This window comes from Pelmatolapia mariae, linkage group LG7 (genome assembly GCF_036321145.2).
Source record: "Pelmatolapia mariae isolate MD_Pm_ZW linkage group LG7, Pm_UMD_F_2, whole genome shotgun sequence".
NCBI classification, from domain to species: Eukaryota; Metazoa; Chordata; class Actinopteri; order Cichliformes; family Cichlidae; genus Pelmatolapia; species Pelmatolapia mariae.
In genome coordinates, this window is record NC_086233.1 from 16,743,723 (window position 1) to 16,760,000 (window position 16,278).

General features: G+C 42.5%; 2 protein-coding genes across 3 annotated transcripts in view; one reads left to right on the forward strand and one right to left on the reverse strand.

Moving 5' to 3' along the window:
• Positions 1–761: 761 nt before the first annotated feature.
• On the forward strand, positions 762–11,930 carry egfl7 (EGF-like-domain, multiple 7). Of its 2 annotated transcripts, XM_063478156.1 has the most exons (9): positions 762–948; positions 4,304–4,561; positions 5,116–5,238; positions 6,169–6,281; positions 7,389–7,484; positions 7,568–7,780; positions 9,542–9,618; positions 9,941–10,103; positions 11,424–11,930. In XM_063478156.1, the coding sequence occupies exons 2-9, from the start codon at positions 4,482–4,484 to the stop codon at positions 11,441–11,443; spliced, it is 885 nt and encodes a 294-aa protein (XP_063334226.1). In that variant the 5' UTR covers positions 762–948; positions 4,304–4,481; the 3' UTR covers positions 11,444–11,930. The 2 variants fall into 2 exon arrangements, with proteins under 2 accessions (XP_063334226.1, XP_063334227.1); XM_063478157.1 differs by lacking the exon at positions 5,116–5,238.
• Positions 11,931–12,020: 90 nt separating this feature from the next.
• The window catches only part of agpat2 (1-acylglycerol-3-phosphate O-acyltransferase 2 (lysophosphatidic acid acyltransferase, beta)), a 19,252-nt gene continuing 14,994 nt past the window's right edge, over positions 12,021–16,278 (reverse strand). Inside the window, exons 5-6 of the mRNA XM_063478159.1 lie at positions 15,893–15,965; positions 12,021–15,771 (exon numbers count right to left, since the gene is read on the reverse strand). Of these exons, the coding sequence (XP_063334229.1) occupies positions 15,614–15,771; positions 15,893–15,965 (231 nt within the window). The 3' untranslated portion in view covers positions 12,021–15,613. The remainder of the gene's footprint in view (positions 15,772–15,892; positions 15,966–16,278) is intronic.

Sequence of the window (16,278 nt, forward strand, 5' to 3'; positions counted from 1 at the left end):
CGAATGGGTTCTCACACGTCAGGCAAACAAACAAGGATTCAAAAAGTGAATCACAAGGAAGGAATTCTAAAGATGGGAATTCTAAAGTGAATTCATGCATCTGGAAAATGTCAGGAGAAGTTTGGGGTTTGCAGTTTATCAAACTGTTGGTCATTACTGTGGAGGTGGGAGTGAGACATATGTATATGGGAGGTGATCAGGAAAGTCTTTTTTTTTTTTTTTAAATATAATAATAGTGGTCTGACAGTGAGTTACAGGCTACCATTTGTCCCGCTGCGCTGCACTGATCTACAATGGATGCATGCAAGCAGGGAAAAGAATCTACTTCCTTATCATGTAACAAGCTGCAATTTCACAGATTTGATCTGGCAGTGACCTTAAACAGTTGTAAACTTGACTCTACCCTCTAATGGAATAGTAGTAAGTGCTGTTGCACTGGGCCTAGTGCGAGCTTCACTTTTCTCTATATTTGCATAGGCAGCAGGAGGCCGTGAGGTGAGAAGACTGGAGGCACTTGCCTTAAAAAAAATAAAAATGTCACAATGGACGTGGTGGTGGGGGAGAAAAAAATGCTTCAAAATCAGATTCGCCAAGCGGTTTGAGCAGGATGGAGAGTGTTTGTGCAGGAGAGGGGGTTTTATCAGCGGCAAACACTCACAGGAATTCCGGTTTGGGATTGTCCATCCAATTCCTGCGTTCCACAGGAAGCTTTGCATAAAAAGCAAGTGAAATACGCCCAAAGACATTTCATTTGCCGCCAGTCGACTCAGAGGGAGCACCTCGAATCAAGCGCGAGGGTTTTTTAATTCGAAAGCACCAACGCTAGAAGCTCTTAAAAGAAACTGGCACCATGGAAATGTCTCCTTACCCGCCGGTTCAGCGGCGCGTGCTCATGGCTGCTGCTCAGCCTGCGCGCGCACACGCACCTGACGACCTCATACTGCAAGGGTAAGATTTGTGCCTATTTCAAAGGTCACATTCCGGCAGGTAGGACACTGCACTAACCCGTGTTTCAAAGTTAATGATAGTTTTCACATACTACAAACAGTGGGCTCGTTACTTTTCAGCTCACTCACAGGAGCACTTCAAAGAAGGGAAATTCGTAAGGCTAGCTAGATAAAACAACCTAATTCAAATTCAGCATAGGCTAGCTGTACTGAGAAGAGCTGCTTAGAAAAATTATCCATGTTGGTGATAAAAGCTATCTATACAGGGTTAAAAGTGCCGCAAATCACAAGAGAGTAGTGTATTGATAACACAGAAGTCGTTTTGCGGATCTGTAGGATCACATAATTATATGTGTTATTGCACCGTGTGTGCTTAACTATCGTATAGAGTAAAACTTCAAATTGGTGGGGTTTTTTTTTCGTTTAAAATCACCAGAGTACATGCAAATACCGAATCACAGGCCTGTACAACTTACATACATTAAAAGAGTAATCTGGTAGATAGACCAGGTCCAACATTTATTTTTTTATTTATTAGTCCTTTATTTATCCAGGTAAAAATCAAATTTCCAAGAGAGACCTGGATGAAAAAATATGCTGTTTTTCATCAGTGTGGTGACTTTCTGAGCTCATTTCCATTGGTTGGGGGGGGGGGGGGGGGGGGGGGTAGCCATTTGTTTTCATATAACAGGGTTGTAATATTTAAAGTCTCAATAATAGGTTACATGATTTATAAGTATTGTTGATATAGATTTCCTTGGACTATTTTATTTTTTCAGCTTTAGCAGTTAATTAAAGGATTGGATTATTTTGTCCCTGCAATGAGCTGTTTGCTGTTCCAATTATTTTGTCTACAATGCCTAACATAACAGCCATTTGCACTTGAGGAATGGGAAACAGCGTGATTCTTGCTTTGTACAAAAACAAAGAAAAAAATATTTATTCCAACAAATGTATCGTTTCACAAAAGCAGTGGACGTATGTGTGTGTGAGACAGAGCACGAAGAGTGATCCCAGCACCCAAAATCTGCCTCCTTGTGATGGGTAAATTGCTTGAAGGGAGGGGCAGCGTGCCTCTCTCGGGTCTCTTTACCAACCAGTCGGCAGTCGATAGTTTATGAATGAAAAAGCTGAGTAGTCTACCTACTGACGTCACACACGAGTGAACCCCCCCCCCCCCCCCCCCAGTGAAGGCAAGAGTGAGCTGCGGGACACCCAGCTGGAGGAGTGGGAGGAGGTCCTACCATCACCCCCCATGCTCTCTGACAGTCCGAGCTCTAGGACAAACCTGAGTAGTGGCGGAGTTTTATCACTGGACTCTCCCCTCACTTGGCGGAATATAAGGAAACTAACTTTTATCAGACCTCCGGCTGTTTCTCTACTACCAGCAGTGTACGAGTGTGTGTGTGCTTTTTGATTTTTTTCATTTTTTTGCGGGAGTCATCTTAGAGGAGCTGATTGTTTATTGCACGGTTTGTCATTATTCTCATGTATCCATGCGGGCGCCCCGGAGTTTGGCTCGTGTTTAATGGTGTGTCCGGCATGCCCGCTTGTTCTTTGATGCAGGACTCTTTGGTTTTTCTTTGTATTTATTTCCGATTCTCTCGTGAAACCATGCGTTTAACGTGACTCTGTGTGCGTGAGAATAGCGCGGAGGAGAGAGGGTCTCTTAGACTTTATGTACAGTGCCTGTAAAACAGCGCCCTCTCGCGGTGAATCTAAAAATGGTCCGATTGCTTTTTAATGTGTCAGTAGGCCAGGATTGATTATGCTTTGAAACACTTGCATGTGCATATACAAACATGGATTAAGTCTCTGGTGTTCCTGATGTACTTCCTGACACCCAAAAGACTTTAAAATAAAGCTGATAAAACTCCCATGTCCTAACCGACACTAACTTTTTGGACAAGTGTTTCCCCCTGTGGCGATCTTCCCCTGCCAGTGTAATGATGCTGAATCGTTAACACATATCATCTTGAAAGTGGCTACCTGCTGCACAGTGTCCTGCTCTCTGAAGTGATTTGTGAATGAATGCAGGGCTTTAGAAGTGCATGTCACGTCTTTAGGCACATAGCCAGTCAGAGATCAGAGAGACATGCAAGCTGTCATCCGTGGCTTAGCGTCACCTCCAGGATAACTGAGGACTCTCCAGCAGGCTACGGTCCTGAAAACTGGTGATACCGCCTGGATGGATTTAATGTGCTCTGAGAGATTTCCCAGGGGTTTAGTATCGGCTGTGTTAAAACATGCCTGTAGGCTTACATTAGGGCAGGAGCGGGTCCAAGCTGACTGTCATGCACTCTGACAGTCCTACTTGGGAATGGGTGGCTCAGTCTTTCTTTTAATCCTCTACAGTATGTTATAATCTAATATGGTGTGAGGGTGGATGAACATATCTGTGAAATGAGAGTGCTCTGGCTTTTTTGTCTTTTACCCTGTGACCTCAGAGGCAGGCCAGGTGCAGGTCATCGATGCCTCTCTGTGTTCTTGTTGGATGCATTCAAACATCTGCCTAGCAGCGAGATCTCCAATATCTTTCCAGAAGGCTTTTCTGTGTCATTGGGAATGTCAACTGGACATTTAGGGTTAGCGCAGAAATCCAAATGTACAGTGGGAGCAAATGAACTCTTTAGATGCATGTTAGGTCTTTATTGCTGTTTTCTCATTGCACCCTGTTTAATAACTTTTAGAAACATTCACTGAGAAAAAACCCAACAGCAACAACTTTATTTGTGATATAAAATACAAATCAGGGATGTTAAAAGTTGAAAGAAAAAACTGAAAAGAGCTATAAACGATCCATTTTGTAATTGAGATGTTTCCAGATGTAAAGTCTCTCATTTTTATTTGACACAATCGTGTCTCTCTGTTGCCCAGACCCATACTGCTCAGCTCAAGCTGCTTCCTGCTGTACAAATGTGACCACTTTCCAGTTTCAGCTAGTTTTTTTATTTGCTACTTAATGACTTCCGGGTTCAGTAATCTGCTGTTTCTCAGGCTTCCCCTTTACCTGTCCTCAGCGACCCCACTAATCATAAGTGACAGAGCTTCTCCAGACCCATTAACATTTTCTACACAGATTTAATGGGTGTTAATCCTTTTTTGAAAAGGAGTGCAAAGGCTCTGGTGTGGTCGCCTGTAGAAATCTGCTAATGCAGACATGACACAGCTGACACTGACACCAGAGTCCTTCCCTCTAGTGGTCCATGGCTTCAAAGGAAGTAGGATTTGCTCTGTGGCTGCAAAAGAATGAACTGTATTCCATTTAAGTTCCTTTATTTATCCCCTTGTTCGCATAATTTTTTGTTCCGTTTTTTTGCTTTAACACATCCTCTCCCCATGCCCTCTCCTTATAGGTAGCTGGAGTGGTCCTCCTTGAAGGAAACACATAGATATTCAGCGTGAGGAGACTTTGGATTCAATCCACACCCTTCCCCCCGTCACCCCTTCTTCATCCTCCTCTCCTCTTCCCTCCGACTGGCACGGAGAAGAGTCCAAGAGACCCAGTGAGGGAACGTGGGAAAGAGGAAGACGATGTACCAAATACTGCTCCTTTCCTCCTCCCTCTTCATCCTTCATGTGATGGCCACTCCCCAGTTCTTCGCTCACCACGGGTAATAGCTCACTTAATACTCTTCCTGTGTTTGTAATGGCCTGTCATTTAGTCAGTAGCTCTGTCCTGATTTCAGCTGCAGATCTCCCCTTTAGCTGTCATTCATACTGTGACATTCTCAGCCAATGTGAATGTATACAGATTGGTCAAATGACCTCAGTCTCTGTTCCAACTCTTAGATGCACATCAGTATGGGTAGGCTCATCTTGTCCTTTTCAGTTGATTTGTACACAGGCCAAAATTAACTGAAAGGTGAATGAAAGGTCAAGTGGTGACTTGGAGGTCGAAGATCAGCTCTTAACTCGGACACATTCAGGAGTGATTACATAGGTCATTCAGGAGCAATTAGACTCCAATCTGGAGTTTTTCATGTGAATTGGGGACCACTTAGGGCTTAAATATCTCAAACTGTTTGAACTTGGGTCTGGAATGACTTAAAAGCTGTAAAAATGTCTCCATTTAAAAACCAGCTCAGCTTCCGGTGCAGCTGGAGCGCCTACAAATGTGCACTTCAGGTCAGTTTTTAACATCAAATCTCACGTCTGCCTTTCACAGGAGAAGGGTGTGCGGCAGAGACCTCCGTCACAGTGTTGTCACTACGACAGAGTCGTTCGTCCAGCCAGTGCACAAGCCCTACCTCACCCTGTGTCAGGGGCATCGCCTCTGCAGCACATACAAGTGAGACAAACTCTCTCAGCCCTCCATACACTGAATCAGCACAAAGACACAACAACTAAATCTGACATCTACAGCTTTTTGGGGGCGAAAAACCAGCCGAACTGCACGGTCAGTTTACATCAAGAGTCAGCCTTTATCTGAAGATGTTTAGTTTATTAAGGAGTAAACAGTTCTTGACATGTTTAGGAAGGGAAAGGGTTAGGAATACAATCATAAATAGATCTTGACTTCACACAAACACACACATATACACATACATGTGCATTTTTCACAGAACTGGGCCATGGTGGCACATATTTGGGTAGAATCTAAATATCGAATACTTTGTGTAACTACGGGAAATGAACTGCTTGCCCACAGAGACTGGCCGTGTTTATTTTGGACTCTGTCTCCCTCCATACTTCTCTCTCTCCCTTTTTCTAGCTCTGACCCCCCCAACCCACATTCTCCCCATTTTTTTCTCGTTAACTCCTCTTGCCACCAAAATGCAGCTTCACTTTAAAGTGTTTGTAACTTGTGTGCTCATTATGTAGACGATTACAGCCCTAGAAAATAATTCCTTGTTTTGTTTTAAGAAAGCGCATCCCAAACTGGTTCCTTTGGCTTTCGGTTCATCACCCCCTGCAAGCTAAACATACCAAGCTCTCAGCAGGCTGCAGCAAAAGCTCTGATTTTCGATATGATCTCCAGCCCCTCCACCCCTCTCTCATCTCTGACACACTCTTGGAAGTCAGTGGTCCGTGGTTCAGTATTCCACCAAATTACCATCCTCTCATCAGCATTCCTGCTGTGTGACAGATCATGGAAAAGGCCTCACAGGCTGAACCTCACACGCACACGCACAGACACACACTTACAGATGAGAGTGATGACAGCATGAATAATTAGAAATGCCTAAACGCTGTGGGTGTCTGTACTTCATCTCCACAGGACTACGTACTTGGTGGCATACCGACAGGTGAACAGAGCAGCTTCTCCTTTGCATTTCTACCCAGATTGCTGCCCGGGCTGGAGGAGATTTTACTCTCACAACTGCAACCAAGGTATTTCAGTGGGATGTGATGAGTTTCAGGGTTGTTTACCTCATTTCCTTTCCCTGTGTAGCGTCAAATGTTAATAGAGAGTTTAGAAAAATGCCAATTTGTTTTCTTGCTAAGAGTTAGATAAGGAGCTCGATCCCACCTTTATATGTTTAAATATAATATGAAGCTGTAGGCTACAGCTAGCTTAATGTAGCATAATAATTAGAATCATGAGGAAAGAGCTATATTAGCCCAGTTTAAAAAAAAACTGGATCAGCAGAAATTCCAGGAAGTCAAAGGCCCTGTCCAAGCTCCAGTCTTGGAGGCAGTTAATATAAACAATACAAATGACAAAACTGCAGTTCCTCAAATGTCCACTTTAGGCTTGCTTTCAAAACTCCACATAGATACCCAAATTTAAATGTTCACATTTAGAGCAGAAATAAGCGTATTTACATCCCGCTACACTATTTATAACTGATTTCGTACTCTATTAGAAGTTTAAGGTTGGTAAGGCTTAAAGTTTGGATTATTTGGGGTGTGGCAACTTTTAGTGACAACGTCATGGCTGCCTGCTAGGCTTCATCTCGGCATTTAAGCTCTTTAACTGGACAGCTCTGTGTTTATGCTGTTTTTGCCTTTTAGAGCATTTTATTGGATTTAAATAATAGCAAATAATATGGGAAGTCATTCTGTATGTTAAAAAGTCGCAGTTACCAACACAAGTATAGAGTCGAGCAGATAGCTTGCTAGCAAGCTCTCTGCAGATGGAATGCAGCTACATTTTTTTGTACAATATTAACTGTGTTTTTTCTGAAGTTCTGAGGTGGTGTATTTTTTTATTGTTTGTATTAATTTGTTTTGATTTATTATTTTGATGTCGATCTTTTTGTCTCTGTCTCAGCAAGAACATCTGTTTCATCTCAGTGAGAAAGTGAAACTGCATATTTCCTAGAACTTAGACAGGTCACTTGTACAGATTAAAACAAACTACATTAAATGTGACAACAATTAAAATGTTAGAAAGCCAGGCTAGCATAAACCAACCCTTGCTAACTGTGATACCATGGATCCATATACAAGAGTGATCTCTTAACCAAATGATCGCTTCATAAATGCCTTTCACAGCTGTGTGCGGACAACCCTGTTTGAATGGCGGTACCTGTTTAAGACCCAACCAGTGTGCTTGTCCGTTCGGCTGGACGGGACACCAGTGCCAAACAGGTACATGTGCTCATACCATTTACCTGCAAAGCCACTCTCGGGTGTCTGCGTGTATATTCACAGTGGTCTTTCTTGCCTGTCAGATGTGGATGAGTGCAGTGAGCGGCAGCGGTGCGCCCAGCAATGCGTGAACACAGCTGGCAGCTATCGATGTGCATGCAGAGAGGGCTTCGCCCTTGCTGGAGACGGCCGTTCCTGTCAAAGCCTTCCCCCTCCGTCTCCTCCTCCTGCCACTCCTACCTCCTCATCACAGAGCAGCCAGGCAACAGTGGGTGTGGGTCATCACACTGATGCAGGTAAATGAACAGGATAGGAGTGCGTCTAATTTTGTGTTACGCAGCAGCAAAGTGTCTGGACAGAAGAGAGGAACATGGCCAGCTTCGCGGTCCATTATTACTTTTGGTACGCGCTATGCCACTCTCAACTCGTACCGTGAGTAATAATGCACTGCGACTGGTGCCGACTCCAGACAGATGTCTTGCGGTCTGGTCCCGTGCGGCGAGACTGGGACCGATTGGGCTTTGATAATGACTCCTATGAGTCCTGTGAGCAAAGCAAACATCTGCCTCTAATAGAGCTCCCGTGCTAATACAGACATATTTTTATCCCACACACTCCATTAGCTCTCTTAAAAAAGTTTAAATGTTATCTCCTACCAAGAAAAAGTCCATTTTTTCCCGTGTGTGCTTACTGTATCTTAGCAACAACAGAAAAATACAACCCCCCCCTCCCTCTCCATGTCTAGAAATGTGGTCGTTGACCCGAGGATGTTCCTTTTAACTCCAATTCTGTGTCAACATTATCCTCTCTCTCAGAAATTTATGTAACATGAAAGTTTAAAGAAGACGTACCTCATCCTGATCTTTCAAACTTGGGGGATTTTTTTGTGAGTCACCACATTGTTAAAATCCAAAAGGAGAGAGCGTCTCCTGTACTTGCAGAAAAAGAAATATTTCTCTGTAAAGTGTGTGAGATTGCCAAATTTCTCAGGCTCTGCTCCAGACTCCCTTCTGTTTATCGAGTTTCACACTGAGCGAGTTTTCTCTGTTCAAAGGAAAGTGCTCGTCTCCGTGACTCGGCGTGATAGATAAGTGGAAGCATTGCTGAGTCTGCGAAAAGGACAGAAAAACACTCAGAGGAAAGGGAAATAAAAAGCCAATATGACAGATTTTTGTACTTTAAGAAAGCAATGTGTTCTGTGTCAGAGGCAAAAATAATTATTGCAATGTTTTTGTAAGATGTCTTGCCTGAGACAGTTTTCTGTTATTTGTGTTCATATGCACATGTCAGAGTGATATTATGCCAGGGGTGTTGGACTACATTTCTATGCTGCAGTCTTTACCCCCCTCTCGCCTGCATTCTTTTCACCCTGTTCTTGGCCAACACTTGTGTTCTCATTCCAGCTCCATCAACCCCATCTGCTGGGGGTCATCGCCAGCTCCCCCTCCCCTTTCTTCTCCTGAACCTCCACCTCCTCCTCACCCTGTTTCTCAACTTATTCTTGTCTCAGTAATGGACCACATCTGGCAGAGATTGAAGCACTCTCTCAGTCTGTCTGCGGAAGAGCAACCATCGAGTCGGGGGCGGGGGGTGTTTCTAACTGTGCGTCCCGATCACGGTCCTGCCTGCAGCAGACACATTCCCCTTCGAGTGGAGACAGCCAGGCTTTTCCTCACAGTCAAATCACAGGAGGAATGAATGTTTGCCTGTATGTTTCTCATGATCTGTCTTTGAGCTTATCTACTGGCTTTTTGGGCCATTCCCCCCCTCTGTGCCCTGCATTCCCCCTCTCTCTCAGCAGCCCTGCCGTCTTCTTCCTGGTTTATACTTTGGAGACATTGCAGTGGTCATGAATCATTCGAGGAGGGACTGAAGGGGGCTTCCTAGATGCTCCAAGGAATCCAATGCAATATATACTCTGCATCATTCTCATGCATCATCACATCCATGCCCTTACCCCTCTCTCTGTTCTGCTCCTCATCAGTTTGTTTCCACAGATTCAGACTGAAGTCACCACGCTCTGATGTGTATGTCTGCATTTGTGTGGTTTTCTATAGATGGAAAGTTTGGCTTGGTGGAGAATGTGACAGAGGAGGTACAGAGCCTGAGGAACCGAGTTGAGCTCCTGGAAAAGGTACACAGGAAAACTCAAGAACACATGTTCAAACATATAAAAGCCACCTACTCTGATACCTCCCAGTCTGGCTCACCAGGAAAACCTCTGAGCCTTGTGTGTGATCTGACGTCTTAGCTGCTCTTTAATCCCCCAACCAAAGATTTTTAGATATGCCAGACCTGCACAGTGGCTTTTTAAAACTTTCACGAGTTTACTAAAATCCTTCTCATGTTAAACAATTATAAAGAGCAAATGGATGCATATAAAATAACGATGTGTAATGGTCCTCTTGTGGAGCGTTTTTCTCTTTTCCCTAACTTCCTCTCATCTCTCTGTTAAGAAGCTGCAGTTGGTGCTGACGCCCTTCAGCAGCTTCTTCCCACTGTCGTTGGATGAAGGCCTGTCGGAGAAAACCACCTTGCTGTCCCACTCTTTCCAGCAGCTAGATCGCATCGACTCCCTCAGCGAGCAGATTGGCTTTCTGGAGGAGCGCCTTGGCACATGTGAGTGACCACAGACTGACCCTTTTTATTGTTCATAAGTTAAAAGCCAGTATTTTGTTGAACTCCATGGGAACTTGGTTTCCTGGGAAAGTAGGATCTGTAACAAAAAAAGTCAAATTAAAGACAAGAGGCCACACAAAATCTCAAATGTAATAAAATTCACAATCCAATCCATCAATATAATACAATCTTGTGCCTCTAATGTAATAACCTTTGACTAAAAATGACACATTTGCTCTTAAAGTTTAACCTAATTAGGCACAGCTGAAGCTCATGGACAGCCATGTTAGACAAACTACGTTGCAGAAATGTTTCTATAATTAATCACAAGTTGTGTATTGGTTATACGGAACTGCAGTCTATCCAACTATCATAAAAAAAATACAAACGGTGGCTCTAAAGGAGTAACCAGGGGATTTATCCTCTGGTGATAAATTCAGTTTTAGTATATATCACCAAATCACAACAACAGTCACCAAAAGGTAAAAACGTAACAATGATACAGAGAAAACCTCCTATGAGCAAACACATGGAAAAAGTGGGAAGGAAAACCTCGCTTTTAACAGGAAGAAACCTCCAACAGAACCAGGATCAGCAAGGAGCAGCTGTCTGCCACAGCTGGTTTGGGCTGTTGGGAGGGAGACGGGATATAAAAGACAATAAGGAATTTTTGGAGAATGGTGTTCTGTTGAAGAGCTGCTGAAACAGCGTTAGCCGTGCGGCAGACATGCCGCTTTTTTTTTAACCTCTTAAGCCCCAAGCCTAACTGATCTTCTGCCTTTTGCCCCCGTATCAGGGGCCGTTGGGGCTTAAGAGGTTAAACACTCCAGTCTCTGCTGTGCTCACTAAAAAACACTTTCTTGCTACTGTGCAGCCACACGAGCCCACATCCCATTTGGCTTAACAACCTGCGCCGTCATGCTGGTATTTTAAAGTAGATGAAGAATAAATAGCATACAAGATGAAGACAACCAAGTCTTCTATCAAATTTAACTTGTTTTTAACCAGAATACATTCATCAACATTGGTGTAAATGTTTAATCATATAAACAAACTTAACCAAATTTAGATTGATTGCATTTTAATAATAGCTACTTTGAGAATCCAAACACTTAAATAAAAGCATTTGAAACCAACCTCTTTTCTATTCTTTGAAAAGGTCTCCCTAGCCAGGAATACAGTTTTTTTTTTTTTTTTTTTTTTAGTATTGTTCTTTTAATGGAAATCCTGATGGATAAGTGCTCAGTGTTTTCAATCATATTTCAAAATCCACAGTTCTAAACATACCTGTGGCAAGTCTTTTCATATTCTTCCCTGCAGGTTCATGTCAGGAGAATTAGCCTCTGAACACGGCCACCATTGTTCCAGTAAAGTTACCGTCTACGCAAACCTACCAGACTGGACGTGCCAAGACTGCTGGCATTTGCAGCAAAGAGATGGCAGACGTCAGAAAGCGCCTCGGTCCTCGTTATGCTGTGATGTAATCGCCTCGGAAATCATTTGAGATTTGTTCTATTCCTGACAGATTCATTTACTTTTCTCATTGAATCACTGTCACGTTGTTGATTTTCTAACAGTACCTGTGGTAGGGGGCAGTTTCACTATTACACCACCCCAGGAACGTCTAAATTAAACTCCCCTGTTAGGGTCAGAGGTCAAACTTTAGTTTCTGTTTGTTTTTCACCAGTGCAGCTTTGTCCCAAAGTGACCTGGGGCATCTGTATTTATGTATTTAAATTATGATTACTTGTAGGTCTGTCTCAGTGCTCCAATAGACATTTATAACTAGTTTTGTAACATTTTGTAATAAAACTTCCTAATCAAAAACACGACTTACTGATTAATGTGTACAGATATGTGAGCTTGTCTACAATGCTGATGGAAGAGTGCAATTACAAACCTGCTGACCTCATGTGTGTACAGGAAATACTGCAATCAGTGGTAAAAGTATTCAGATACTTCCAGTCAAAGCACACCAAGAAAAATGGGATTTTGAAAAAAAAATATATCTACAGTCCACATTATGAGAAATTATGCTTTACATAGTTTTGTACAATGATTGTTTTCTGTAGATAAATGGGATCATTGCTTTAGAATCAGAAAATCATTCTAGAAAATTCATAATTCCCTAAAAGTACATCAATGCAATGTCTTTTCCCCCCTTTTTGCTCCATGAAATTAAAATGTTTTAGGTCTCAGAACACTTTTTGTGCTTCACAGTGCAACATGTCTGCAAACACGCAGTCAAATGTCGCAGAGTTAATGTGGAATATTAATGTGAAGTAGCAGAAAGTGAAAATAGAAACAAAGTACCTCCAGGTCGTTATGCCCCAACTCTAAGTCGGAGCGTAGTTTGCTGCAACTGTACGAAGCTTATGTATGGATCTGGTCTGATGGTGTGCGGTGAACTTTGAGAACTTCTAGAAACAGCTGGAACAAACTAAGTTCTGTCGTGCCTCAGATTAAAGCCATTACTGCCGAGTCTCATACATTAAGTACCTTTTCCACTGTTGATTTTAAAATGAGTCCCAGAGGAGGGCAAGACAGGCATTTCAGTACACGACCAATTAAGAAAAGAAAACAAAAAGAATTTATTTACTTAATGTTATGCAAGGCATTCACATTTACCCAGAATATGTGAAATCAAGAACACTACATTAAATATTAACCAGATACTTATAATGGGCATCTATACCATGTGTGCATATGTACACACATACAATAAAGGGCCGGGCCACGCACACACACACACGCGCACACACACACGGCTCTGCAGGATGTCAGCTCTGTTTCTCATATCCATCTAAATTACACTTTAATAGCTTTGGTGAAAACAAACTTCTTTTTTTTTTTCTTTTCTTTTTTTTTTCGCCCACGAGAACTCGGCATGAAAAGTGCTTTAAGAATACTTTGAATATTTTCCAATATCTTACATATTAGTTTGTAAACAACAGCCCTATGGGGGGAAAAAAAAAAGACAAAAGGGAAGAAATTAAACAGGCAGGACTGTTGCAGAGCCTGTTAGCCAAAGCTAACAAATCACACAATCTGTTGTACAAAACACCCCCAACACACACAATGAACAGGGAATAAATGGATAGCACACTCCATTAAATAAATGTATATGGTATAGATCATTTTTGGAAAGAAACCGATTTGGTAGAGTGCTTTTTGAACATTCGAAACACCTGCTGCAAAGGTAAAAACTGGTCTTAGACAGGCCCCCCCCCCCCAAAAAAACAAAACAAAAAGAATAAAAAAATAAAAAATAAAATCCTAAAATAATAGGAATAATAATCATAATAATAAAGAACAGGTTGGTGAGTTATTAGTAGTGATTAATATTAAGGGCTTATGATCCAAACTGGCTTTGGAACTTGTCTGAAATCCCACTCTCACATGTCACCAAAGCAGGGCTCACTAAAAGTAAGTGCACTCAACTACGAACAGCAACGCACGTAGCAGAGCGTACTACCAAAGTATCCATAAATCCATTCACATGAGCTCCTCAGGAGGTCAGTGCGCACAACAAGGTTAGACTAAGCCTAATGCCTTGTGCTCAGCCCAATAAATCACCTACATTTGATGCCAAGTACATGCAAGGCAACGTCACACTTTTAATAAAGAAAGCAAAAGTCATTTTTTTTAAAAATTGCAGTTGGTAACAAACAAATGTCCTGAATGCTGTGGTACATTGTCAGATTGTGTTTGATGGGCAGAATTAATGATTTTTGTGGCTGTACTCTGAGCGAAGTGAAACTTAAGACCTGAGTGTAAACGAAAGCGGTTCAGTCAGTGGTCCGAAGACATTTTCAGTACAAATCATACAACAAATCCATTTCGAGCAAAACTCACCCAACGATGCCAACAATCAAACTTCAGGCCAAATTTTTGCACTTTTTCTGTTTAAATAATCTAATAGTCTCCAGTGAGGTTAAATAATCAGAACATCATAACTAAATACAATAACTTATTTTCATAGGATTTAAAAAAAACAAAAAAACAAAAACAGGGCTTCCCATCACACCCAATCAACATAACACATCTTCAGTCATTAGATCCTTGAGTTTGTTAGTACTTTGGGATTCCTTGATTTAATCCTAATAAATGAACAAATACTAGAGATCTAAATCATCTCATAGGTTTCCTCCTCTTGTTTATGGCAAGAACTGCCTTAAATAATTTCAGTGGGTCACCAGATAAGTAGACCGTAAGGAGATAGTAATAAACCAAAAAAAAAAACAAAAAAAAAAAAAAAAAAAAAAAAAAACCACCCCACGCACATTGGAAACCTCCCAAAACATCTTTGTCATGGCACAGCAGGTAGCTCGCACTTTGGAACAGTAGTAATGTTGAAACAGTTGGACATTGCACTTAAAGAATTCACTTCTTTTGACACTTTGTATATGAGTAGGAGCATAAAGGTGATCCTGAAAAAAAACAAAAAAAAACAAAAAAAAAAACCCAACAACAACAACAAAGCAAGAGTGTGAAATTAGAGTTTGAGTTTAGAGCACTGCTGGAGGACACTTGCTGCTCAATGCTGCAGACCGGTTGCTTCAATTCATTTTTGGAGAGAGAGACAAACTGGAAGAATGTACAGTGATACACCAACATACGACACTGAGAACTGATCAGTTCACTTAAGTCCATAAATCCAGTACAGATGGGTGCTGTTATTATACACGGTATCTTGCATTCCTTGCCTTCTGACATCATGAAGCGTGTCATGGAGCTATTGGTCATTGGGTTGATGAGCCAATGTGGATACAGAGTTCAATCTAGAGCGACAGAGCTATAGAAAGTCGTGGGTGTCCTTTCCTTCCACACGCTCCACACTTTGTGGAGACCCGCACTCATTTGTGTCTTTGGGCAAAAGACTGGAATGCATAAAGGGGAGAAACAGAAAAAAAACTAAAAGCGAAGGAAGGAGATGGGGTACTTTGATTTTGTGTATGTCTGTTTAAGCATCCGAAGAGAACTAAAACCAAGGCAGCATGAGAGGAAAACATAAATATCCACTGACATTTATGATCAGAAAAACCCCCGCAAAGTTTATCTGCTAAACAGAAGGCAAAACGAACAAAAGCAGGTGAAGATAAAAGGCCAAAGAAAAGTAGAAAACAGCGATAAAGTAAGACAATAAGAAAGCAGATTTCCAAAGCAAGGATGAAAGGTGGACAGAGCCATCCAAAAAGGCATGCATGAACAACACACACCCAGACTGTTCGGCTCGCCGTCCGTCACTCCGCTCACAAAGTGCAGAGCAGCTGCTGCTGCTGGGACAGTGAGGGTCAGGACTGACTGTGCTGTGTGCTCAGGCCAGAGGTGGACCGGACCAGGCGTCAACTAGACATGAAGAGCTTTCATCACAAAAAGACTTGTGTCACGTTGTTTCCTGGCCAGGCGGTGGGACAACCTGGGGCGGAGAGTGGGGGGGGGGGGTCTTGGGGAGGGGTGGATCTCAGACATGGGGCTGAAAAAACAGGAGGCGGGTGGAAGATCAATGTTCAGTGCCTTACGGGCCCGTTGCTCCGGGTTATGGAGTCAGAGATGTCCAGGAAGGCAGCGCGCATCAGGTCAAAGGATTTGTCAGACAGGGATGATACGTCGTCTGAAGTCATCCCCTTTGTCTCAATCTTTGGAAGGATCTTCAATCTGATGATTCCTGCAGGGGCAAAAAAACCCCAAAAAAACTTTAGAGTCAGGAGTCTTGGGGAACATCAAGCTGTTGTTTTCATGTTATTGTCATTTGACCCAACACAAATTAAAAAGTTGAGGACAGTTACCTGATTTGAACTGCTTTTCTTTCCGTAGGTAGAAGTTGCTGTAGGAGGAGAAAACGACAGGTATGATGGGTACCTGGAAGAAAAAAAAAAACAAAGGCAAAAATAAGAAAAGAGACAGAAAAGAAGCCCTAAAAGGAAATGTTTTCTAAACCAATCAAAAAAAAGGCCGAAATGCCTGATTAAACCAGCAGCACATTTCTTCAAACACACACAAACTCAGCATGACACAAGCATTCTCCATCTCCTCCACTCCTGCTAATAGAGGCCGAGTTGCTCTGTCTCAAGGCCCCGAGTGGCCCTTCAGCAGGGCTGACTGAGCCAAACGCGGCTCCCCCTGGGGGCTGTCCTGTTTCCACTCAATCTGGCCGGCCGGGTAAGAATGAAAA

Coding starts and splice junctions, on each gene's coding strand:
- egfl7 (XM_063478156.1), top strand. CDS start 4,482: ATGTACCAAATACTGCTCCTTTCCTCCTCCCTCTTCATCCTTCATGTG. Junction 5,239..6,168: donor CGCCTCTGCAGCACATACAA/GTGAGACAAACT, acceptor TCATCTCCACAG/GACTACGTACTTGGTGGCAT. Junction 7,781..9,541: donor GGGTCATCACACTGATGCAG/GTAAATGAACAG, acceptor GGTTTTCTATAG/ATGGAAAGTTTGGCTTGGTG.